Source organism: Physella acuta, unplaced genomic scaffold (genome assembly GCF_028476545.2).
Source record: "Physella acuta isolate Inbredline_101_S28 unplaced genomic scaffold, ASM2847654v3 ptg000063l, whole genome shotgun sequence".
NCBI classification, from domain to species: Eukaryota; Metazoa; Mollusca; class Gastropoda; family Physidae; genus Physella; species Physella acuta.
Genome location: NW_026731583.1, coordinates 1,075,514 through 1,087,025, shown reverse-complemented (window position 1 = coordinate 1,087,025; position 11,512 = coordinate 1,075,514). Strand labels below are relative to the sequence as shown.

The 11,512-nt window shown below is 38.0% G+C and overlaps 1 protein-coding gene across 1 annotated transcript; it reads right to left on the bottom strand.

Moving 5' to 3' along the window:
• Positions 1-4,220: 4,220 nt before the first annotated feature.
• LOC131949744 (leucine-rich repeat-containing protein 49) lies at positions 4,221-10,308 on the bottom strand. Its single transcript, XM_059311618.1, has 3 exons — positions 10,164-10,308; positions 6,409-6,507; positions 4,221-5,357 (listed from the first exon to the last, which is right to left on the bottom strand). Exons 1-3 carry the CDS (start codon positions 10,242-10,244, stop codon positions 4,428-4,430), a joined length of 1,110 nt encoding a protein of 369 aa, XP_059167601.1. The 5' UTR covers positions 10,245-10,308; the 3' UTR covers positions 4,221-4,427.
• Between the last annotated feature and the right edge of the window lie 1,204 nt (positions 10,309-11,512).

The following is an 11,512-nucleotide window of genomic DNA, read 5'->3' as shown; positions in this document are numbered from 1 at the left end:
CGAGCATCTAGTAATAGACCATTAGTAACGCTACCATATTGCATCAGTCACACTGATGTTTAAAACACGTTAAATAATTTTTACGTGTTAAAGAAAAAAATCCTGTTCATTTGTGTCACTTCAGCGAATGTCGAAATGTGCATCATTGTTTACAGGATGCTATTTGGTACTCTGGGTTATCCTATGAGCACGATGGCGCCTGTTAGTTTTAAGGAGCCAGGGGCCGTACGCTGCGCCTATGCGATAGTGAAATCGGGGGGGGGGGGGGGGCTCCTGAGAGCGCCCCTCTACGTCCATGACACATGGGTGGTCACCGAAGTGTGTTTTACCTCATTATTTCGGTGAGTGATTAATGTACACTTAAGGTTTTCATGCGTAAGTGTAAGTAAACCCGTGTCCCGATATTTATCATCCAAGCGCAGGCATTGTTTACATTTAAATAACTCACTTTTAGAAAACAATGGTCACGAGTCTAAGAATATAGGATTGGTAACGCATGGATGAAACCCTTCTTATATATTTCGTCGGACTATCTTCTATTCCCGCGGCAACGCGCGTGGACGGGTACGCTAGTAATTTATAAATATAATGTTATTAAACGTAATTCATTTTTATAGCCTTTGAAAAAAAAATATTAATTAATCTTAATGTTAATTAAATCCGATACAAAATCTTTAGTATATCTTAAATACTACATTGAAAATATGTTATCTGATTTTTGATTAATGTAAATAATAACTCATTAATTAAATAATTTCAGGACGACCTGACAACTGGTTATATAGCGAGGACTGTGTACTATACGACCATGTCTTCTACCCATTCAATGACGTGAACTGTTGGTTAATTAATGCCAAGTATCTCTGTGAAGTCCGCTCCTACTTTTAAACAGAGCCTCTTAAAGGCCGTCAGTAACAATTTTTTTTATTAACTTTAACACAAGAGAGTGGTGAACGTGCGACATCAATAGGGCTTGTAAGTAGGTCACCAACCAGTTATACGGCTCAATAAAACCTGCATGAGCCATAGAACTGGTTGGTGACTACTTACGAGCCTTATTCTACCCCTCAACATGGACCTGGTATAATGTGAAAGTTTTTTCACTGCTGTAATAAATATTGTTTAAGAATAACATAATTTTTAACACTATGAGAAGAGAAAACAGACTGATGCAAAATTTAAAAGGCCATCATATTCATAAGATGGGAGATAATTAAAGAGAAGTGGGTTAATCAGGAGAATTATGACAGTCACGGAGGAAGAGAAATTATGATCATAATAAAAATCTTTCATTTAGGACAAACTAAACAATTTTTATAAATAAAATCCTAGCTTTAATTTCTACTAATTGGACAAAAACTAAGAATATTTAACTTTACAGCATGAGTATAAAAATGGGTTCGTTTGTAGTAACTGAAGTTCTTTCTGGTAAAAGTGCGCTGATCCTTTCCTGTGTTATACAATGAATATGTGAAGCTTCCAGAGACAATCTTACAAATATACTTTTCTATAATTTTGTCTAACATGCTTCTTCTTGACATTATACTCGACTTCACATTCCCCAAATTTATCTCTCACACGCAACACACATACAACATGAAATATTTTCATCTATTTTTCTGTCGAACCAATCAACATATAATCTTAAACGATCACTTCAATCACTTCACACAGACAAACAATGTGTTCACATTCAGTGTCAAATTCAAGATCACTTTTAGAGAAAATAAATATATGTAATGCTTATGTCTTCATACTTGTAAATATACACAGACTGTTTTTCAATGTCCTTGTTATACTTTCTTCTGTAGTGAATATAGATAAAGTTTGTAGTCGTACGAAATAATTGAAAATAATATTTTGACTGTTCTTGATGTTTTACACTTACATGAGCCGGAATTTTTTAAATTCTTGTCTGAGTGTCTGTCTCTATGAATGAGAAAACGAGAACTCGTTTACGAACTTTCACATGCAGGTGTTGTATGAAGTGGGTAGTTCTGCATCAAATTTGGAGGGATTTTATGTTGACCTCAGTTGTATTATTCTACATCGTGTTTCGTAAAATGCAATTACTTGAGTACTGTTTCAATTAGTGTACACCAATTCTCGCATAAGTATTGGATTTTATGCTCAGCTTGCTTTCATTTTTATGAGCCATTTCAAGTTACCGGAAGTGGTATTGTCTGTTACCTTGGGAACTCGTTAACATGAAAACTGTTTATGTATTAATTTCAGTTAACTGCATATGTATTAGCTCCACTGCATAGATTTATGTCAATCTTTGAGCAATTTCCATTAATCGTTAAATGTGTTTTACTCTATCAACGATTTCTCATAAATCTTCAGATTTTGACAATTACAAGCTTTTTTATTTCAAGATTTTATTTTAACTTAATTGCACTATCTGTCGTGCTTTGAACTGTCTTTCTTGCTTGCTTTGTATTCTATATATGGGGTTTCTATTTAAAAATGTTCCCTTTTTTTTCTACATTTTATTACACTTACTTTTTTATTCGTGGATACATTTGATATAATCAAACGAGAATAAACAACCTGAAAAGAGTCTTCTAGCCTTGGAATTATTTTGAATGTGTTAAAATAAATGACAGTATGAATCGATAACTAATCAACTCGGTTTATACTTTAAAATTTAACGGGGTTTTTTTTTCTATTAAATTTATCTAGTAAAATAAAGACTAATTTCGAGTAGTTTGCATGACTCCAAAATCTCTAGATTGGTCTCGCCGAACAGGTTTTGAAAAGCAAAGTAATTTTGGACGTGGACAATTCCAGTTTTACACCTAACTTATTTGTAATTCTTTCAGGTAAATTAGATGAACGTCTCATTTCTAAATAAAACATTTACATAAGTATTTCAAATTTACGTTATTAGTTAATTAATATTTGCTTTATGTTTAACCAATGTAAAATAATCAAGTCAAAGTAATTATATTAGAACAGTATACTTTCTAAATGACAGCAGAGAACAATCTGAAAAAACATTCGATTGTGATCTGTGTCAACATGAAGCCCACATAAAGCTGCCTTTTAGTTTATTCTTGGTTGAACAAATGATATGGAAACAAGTCGAAGTTATCGGCTTATATGGTGCATAAAAAGTTGACACGTAATACTTAATTATGTTGTTGGGAATTTTTTCCAACATTAGAATTAAGAACGAAGAAGAAGAAGAAGAAGAAAGAAGATGTGTTAAATAACAAAAGCGACAACACAACCTTTTTGCTAATAATTTTATTTAAAATTTCATATATTCAGATTTAGAAAACAACCGATCCTTACCAAAAAAAAACCTTACTAGAAAACCAGGACCAAAGAATTAAATATCCAAATAATTAAAATTTTGTTTTTACCAAATACCGCATAAAAATATATGAGTTAAATAACATATATTGTATTACAAAACAACAAAACAGGTCTTAGAACAAAAAATATTGCAATTTAATTTTATAACAGGCTACATTATAAAATATTAAAATTTAAAACAATGAATATCTACATTAATTTTTTTAAAGAATTTTCCGTTATTTAAATTTGTAGGCTATGTAATTTTACATTTATTCAAAATGCAACAGTTTTAAAATAAAGGATCTAAAGATCAATAGCAACCCTTTATATTTTTACAAGCTTTTATTTAACTCACTTCCTCGTCAGTCTGTCGTCAGTCTGTCTGTCTAGATCGAAACACCCGAGCGAAATTGCAGGCACTTCTGACACATTCGGTTCGTAGTTGGAACGTGGGTCAAGACATGAAGAAAATGCATCATAACAATAAATTTGACTGACTTAATAGGATGCGTAATTAATTTTTTATGAATTAATTATAATTTTGACCAAATTAGTATGTATTTCTATACAACTACTAAACATGCGTCATTACGTTCAATAGCGCGTTATTACGTTCCATAGGCGCGCGGATTTAGTCATGTAACTCTATTGTAAAAAAAACAAACATGTAAAGTACTAAAAAACTCATAAAAAACTTTAAAAAAAACAATCTTTTATGTAATAATGCACTAAAAAGTAGAAAATAAATTATAGACTACTATTTAAATAACTATAAAGAAAAGCGTGGGTCTCTTCCTAAACATTAGAAAAGATTTCCAGTAGATACTAAAGTGACCCACGTTTTTCTTTATAGCTATTTAAATAGTAGTGTATAATTTATTTTCTACTTTTTAGTGCATTATTATATAAAAGCTTGTTATTAAAACGTTTTTTATTAATTTTTTTCCGTAGTTCTAATGATTGATAATATTGGGAATATCCTTTAATATTTTTTTGGAAAAAAATACGTTGTTTAAATATGAATTTAAATAAATATTAGACGTGTCACGATCTCCACATTGACATGAGTAGCACCCGGAAAGTAATTCGAATTACATTTCGTGGACATGAATAATACTTTTCTAATTCACATAAGACACCAAGGCAAATTTATATGTACTCGTACGGGTTGAACACACTTTTGAACTGAAGATTTTGTTCAGGCGATCACAGAAAGCGTTGTACTGTGGGGAAACCAAGAGCTGGGTCAAAGATTTCAGCCGAGTGAACGCCTCAAGGGGGGCAGCGAAGTCTGTCGCGCGAAGATCGATTAGGTGTAGGCGGGGGGTGTTTTTGAAAGCTGTTTTCGCGATGGTCAGGTTTTTGTGTTTGTTACCGGCCAAAGCGAGCTCTGCTAGATGCGAGTTGGGTTTGAAGGATTTCTCTGTTATACTTGGGATGTTGTTGCCTGATAGGTAAAATAAGTGGACTGTCTCAGGTATGTTTTGTATGTGTGTGATATTGTTATTGGACAAATCCAGCTGTGAGGTATTTGGTGGTATGTTTTTTATTTCGGAAATTTGGTTCCCATGTAACATCAAAATGTGTACATTTTTGGGCAAGTTCTCGAGGGTTTGAATCTTGTTATTCTCAAGGCTCAGCGACTGGAGATTATTTAAATCAGAAAACTGTTTTGGAATTTTAGTCAGGTTGCAGTCGTCAAGTTTCACACTTTCTACAGACTTCGGCAGAGTCATGTCCGTCATGAGGGATAGATCAGTCCAAAACATAAACAAAAATTTCAGAGGGCTCTTCTGATCGAAATGCATCTGCCATTTTCTATGATCCACACCTAGAAGTTCCGCATGATTTATCTTAAGTAAGCGCAGTGCCTTCAATATTTTCAAAGACTTTAGCGTATTTCTCAGTTGTACACCGTCTAGTTGTAACGTTTCGAGGTGATCGGCAGATTTGTTCCAAGCTAAATCACAAATTTCTGATCCCGATGATATTATCTCCAACTCTGTGACCCGGGGTAGGCTGTTGTCGGGGAACGAGACTTGGCGACTACTCTACAGAGTACAAGTCTTGTATATATATATATATATATAAATATATATATATATATATATATATATATATATATATATATATATATATATATATATATATGTTTGTAAGTGTGTGTGTGTGTGTTTTATAAAGAGACACTATCAAATTGTATTGAAATAGAGTATGTTCAAATTTCGCTTTCTGCAGCTTGTTTTCTGCATTTACATATAGGTTATGTTTTTTTTTTAAATCATTTTTCACTTTGTTTAGACTTTTGGCGTAGCCTTAAGTTTGCACATCTTCTAATTTAAACTCGTATTGACTGTAGTTAGCTATGTTGTTTTTGTTGAGACTTAGCGTAACATTAATTTATTAGCTGTGTTGTTTTTGTTGAGACTTAGCGTAACATTAATTTATTAGCTATGTTGTTTTTGTTGAGACTTAGCGTAACATTAATTTATTAGCTGTGTTGTTTTTGTTGAGACTTAGCGTAACATTAATTTATTAGCTTTGTTGTTTTTGTTGAGACTTAGCGTATATTGAAGTTTATTTTATTCGTAATTTCAACTCAGAATGGCTGTAGTTAGTTGCTGTTGATTTTGTTTAGACTTAGCGTAGCATTAAGTTTGCCTTACTCCCAATTTAATCTCATGAGCATATTGGCTTGAGTGTGCTGCTATTGTTTTTGTTACAGCTAGTACTTAACGTTGGTCTGGTCAGTGGCGTAGCGAGGTCGGGTGTCACCCGGTGCGGCACTTAATGGTGTCACCCCCAGAGGCGTAGCGACCCTTCCTGAGGACAAATTTTCGATTTGCACCCCCCCCCCCCCCCTCAAACTTTCGATTTGCACCCCCCTCAAGTTTTTCTCTATATATTTTGCTATTTTTTGCCTTGGTGTCACCCCCCTAAATGGTTTCACCCGGTGCGGTCCGCATCCCCCTCCCCCTCGCTACGCCTCTGGGTCTAGCAGCTCACTCTTCTAAACCGATGTCCACTTAACTGATGCTTTTTAAACGCTATCAAACCTGAAACTATTAATGCAGTGTTAGAGGTAGCCAATGAAGATTTTACCTGAATAATTAGCTTGAAGTTTTTTGGAATATTTTGAAAATCTTTCGAATAGTAATGATTTAACTTGCAAGCGACAACAGCTGAGTCGCATGTACATTTCTGAAAGAACATCCCAATACAAAAATTACACACTGATACTTCTAAATTATGAACATTTATGCTTTGAATTTTTTTTTAATAAATATTTCTTTTTACCAGTAATAATCTACAATCATTTTATAACACATTCATTATTAAAAACTAATCTCTTCTAGTTCTACATTTGCAAAAGTAATTTAGATATAATTATAAATATCTGTTAGGCAATCCACGAAGGAAAGCCAACAAACTCTTTTATAGTAAAGACTTGCGTGAAGACAGGGGTGTGACAGGGGTGAGACAGGGGTGAGACAGGGGTGTGACAGGGGTGAGACAGGAGGAGACAGGGGGAGACAGGGGTGAGACAGGGGCGAGACAGCGTGAAACAGGGGTTAGACAGTGGTGAGATAGGGGTGAGACAGTGGTGAGACAGTGGTGAGACAGTGGTGAGACAGTGGTGAGAAACGGGTGAGACAGGGGCGAGACAGGGGTGAGGCATGGGTGAGACAGGGTTGAGACAGGGTTGAGACAGGGTTGAGACAGGGGTGAGACAGGGGTGAGACAGGGTTGAGACAGGGGTGAGACAGGGGTGAGACAGGGGTGAGACAGGGGCGAGACATGGGCGAGACAGGGTGAGACAGGGGTGAGACAGTGGTGAGACAGTGGTGAGGCAGGGGCGAGACAGGGGTGAGACAGGGGTGAGACAGGGGTGAGACAGGGGCGAGACAGGGGTGAGACAGAGGTGAGACAGGGTTGAGACAGGGGTGTGACAGTGATGATACAGGAGTGAGGCAGGGGCGAGACAGGGTTGAGGCAGGGGTGAAACAGGGGTGAGACAGGGGTGAGACAGTGGTGGGGCAGGGGTGAGATAGGGGTGAGACAGTGGTGAGACAGTGGTGAGGCAGGGGTGAGACAGGGGTGAGACAGGGGTGAGACAGAGTGAGACAGTGGTGAGACAGTGGTGAGACAGGGGCAAGACAGCGTGAAACAGGGGTTAGACAGTGGTGAGACAGTGGTGAGACAGTGGTGAGACAGTGGTGAGACAGTGGTGAGACAGGGGCGAGACAGGGGTGAGGCATGGGTGAGACAGGGTTGAGACAGGGTTGAGACAGGGGTGAGACAGGGGTGAGACAGGGGTGAGACAGGGGTGAGACAGGGTTGAGACAGGGGTGAGACAGGGGTGAGACAGGGGTGAGACAGGGGCGAGACAGGGGCGAGACAGGGTGAGACAGGGGTGAGACAGTGGTGAGACAGGGGTGAGATAGGGGTGAGACAGGGAGAGATGGGGGTGAGACAGGGGTGAGACAGAGGTGAGACAGGGGTGAGACAGAGGTGAGGCAGGGGTGAGACAGGGGTGAGACAGAGGTGAGACAGGGGTGAGACAGGGGTGAGTCAGGGGTGAGACAGGGGTGAGACAGTGGTGAGACAGGGGTGAGACAGGGGTGAGACAGGGGTGAGACAGGGGTGTGACAGTGGTGAGACAGGGGTGAGACAGTGGTGAGACAGGGTTGAGACAGGGGTGAGACAGGGTCGAGACAGGGTTGAGGCAGTGGTGAGACAGGGGTGAGATAGGGGCGAAACAGGGGTGAGACAGGGGTGAGACTGGGGTGAGAGGGGTGAGACAGGGGTGCATTCTATCGCCAATGGTAGTCGTGATAGTAAATGATTAGACCGTGTAGAAGACTACAAATCCAATAGAATTCCACAAAAAGCTGGGGGATTTCGATTGTGCTGTTGACATCTGCCTACTATATTACAAGCAACAACTTTCACAAACCTTACTGAATTTACTATCTGAAGAAGCGTCCAAAACCAATAGGAATAAAACAGAATTCGACAGATTCGATATAAATGGAAAATATATACGAGAAACAAACACATTCACATATTTGGGAAGCTTGATCAACAACAAACACATTCACATATTTGGCAAGCTTGATCAACAACAAACACATTCACATATTTGGGAAGCTTGATCAACAACAAACACATTCACATATTTGGGAAGCTTGATCAACAACAAACACATTCACATATTTGGCAAGCTTGTTCAACAACAAACACATTCACATATTTGGGAAGCTTGTTCAACAACAAACACATTCACATATTTGGGAAGCTTGTTCAACAACAAACACATTCACATATTTGGGAAGCTTGTTCAACAACAAACACATTCACATATTTGGGAAGCTTGTTCAACAACAAACACATTCACATATTTGGGAAGCTTGTTCAACAACAAACATATTCACATATTTGGGAAGCTTGTTCAACAACAAACACATTCACATATTTGGGAAGCTTGTTCAACAACAAACACATTCACATATTTGGGAAGCTTGTTCAACAACAAACACATTCACATATTTGGGAAGCTTGTTCAACAACAAACACATTCACATATTTGGGAAGCTTGTTCAACAACAAACACATTCACATATTTGGGAAGCTTGTTCAACAACAAACACATTCACATATTTGGGAAGCTTGATCAACAACAAACACATTCACATATTTGGGAAGCTTGATCAACAAAGATGGGGTAGAAAACGAGGACATGAAAAGCTGTATGAATTTGGCCAGATATGCCTTCCTCTTCTTCTTCGTTCTTAATTTTTAGTGTTGCTATGGATCGAGCCTTATCTGCCAAAGGGTTTGAACTCGAGACTTTTTTCGAATTCATAAACCATGAGCTTTAGCCGACTCGACCACGCCTCCATCACAATTAAGGATTACGTGTCAACTGGTTATGCGCTATCATTGACTCCGATTTCAGTCTGCTTTCTTTTTGTATTTGCTTCCATAGCCTTTGTCCAACTAAGAACAAACTACAAGGCAGCAGTTGTTTGATTTTGGAGTTGTCTCTCCTAGAAGATTGGCTGTCCCCAGCTAACGAGCGTCATCTGCCCGAGGGTTCGAACTCGAGACTTTTCGGTTTAGCAACCTTGAGCTTTACCGAATCGACCACACCGACCCCTAGAGATATGCCTTCAACTCACTTCGCCAGATGTGAAAGTGCACAGCCCTTTCATACTAGAGAAAGATAAGAATTTGCATCACAAATGTTAAGGCTATAATGTTTTATGTTACGGAGACCTAGAGGCTACGATGTTAAATACCAACATAATACAGTCTTTCACAAACAGATGTCTAAGTAAAATCCTTCAGATAAGACGATCAGAAAAAAATAATCGATGAAGACATATGGCAAACCACAAAGCATTAGCCAATAGACATGGATATTAAATCCAGCGAATAGGGCTTGTAAGTGTCGCTTCAAATTCAAAATCTCGTTAGCCATGGAGAAATATAAATGTCCTAGTTAAATTAATTTTTTAAAACATGATTCCCATCGATAAAAAAAACAACAACATCGCGGCTGTTTGTTTCTAGGCTTCACCGGGAATTTAAGAAAGACAATGCAAATTTGGTGACCTACTTACAAGCTCTATTTTGGACGGATCAGGCAAGTCCTGAGAAGGGAAGAGGGCAACATCCCGAGGGTAGGGTTGGAGTGGAACCCCCGGGGAAAATAAAAATAGCCTGACCTAATTAATCCTGGAGAAGAACAAGGGCAGGTGAGCTTAGCTAAAGAGAGCTGCCCAGACCTATAAGTCAGATAAGTCAATTAATGATTAATGTTAATGATGCTAGTGAATGTGAAAAATAATTACCTTAGGACATACGAATTTGTCAGCGCTAGAGACCTGAGCTAGCGATAACGCAAACACTGTAAATATGATACGTGTCTGCATTGTTGAACAAAACCAGTCCAACTAGCACCGCTTGTGGTCTATCAGAAATCACCAAGGGGCATAACTCAACACACTGTGTTATAAAGAAAGACAATCTCTGATCTGATTGCCTTGTCCAAACGTCGCACTTCCCTCAGAGGCGGATTTGAGTAAATCAAAACAAATGCAAATGTATTGTCAAAGTGAATTTATGACGGATCTTATTAGTAGTCATGTTAAATTAAGCCTTATCAGTGAAATGCATTATTTTCTTTTTCTTCGTTGTTAAATATACAATATTTAAGGAATTTACTCCAGCATGATAAATTTTTACTTGTTTTGGTATGCACCATTTGGCCAGTAGATTCCAACGTCGGCCTAATTTTCTTTCAGAATTCGCTTCCATAGATTTCATTCACCCAAGAACAATCTTCAAGTCAGCAGATATGTGACTTTGTATTTTCCTCTCCTAGGTGTGTTGCTGTCCCACAACTATCCAGCATCATCTGACCCGGGATTCGAACTCGGAGCTTTTAAAGTTAACGATCACACGCTCTCCTGCCTACAATACTAAAATCGTCCTCTTTAGAACATTGAATTGTGTATACTCACAAATAGTAGCAAATTGTTTGATTTAGATACTAGAGTAAATCTCTCTCCAAAAAAAAAACCATTGGTGTAGACTTATATATATATATATATATATATATATATACGACCCGACCCGCGATGTATCATACGCCGCTATTTAGTTGTTGTTTTTTCTAATAGAGTCCTTGCAAACACGTGACCTAAATCACGTGATACCTACGCTCGCCGCCACAGTGGTGTACATCAGACGTAAACACAATCAGCTGTTCGCCAGCGCTGGACGTGTTCACCAGCGCTGGACGTGTTCGCCGTATGTAAAGAATCGCGCCGCGGAAAAGGAAAAATACGTTAAAAAACTTGAACTCTTAGGAATTGAAGATCCTTATACAGTTATTGACAGTTTCGTGGATAAAATAGATCTAAATATGTGGCCGAAATTTCTAAATAAAAATACTGTCAGTAATACCGTTTGCGTTTAGAGTTTAAGTAGACGAATCTGATCAAATGCAGTAATATATTATAGGTTATCTACTGTAGCAAACGTGAGACCACTTAACTCCTACAAAACCCACACTACAACGACTAATATAATCCATGGGTAATAACCAATCTGGGTAGCATGTTATACAATTTAAGACCCTTATAATCCAGCAGGGAAGTGATCAGACACATTAATACTGATGTGCAACCCTCATGAT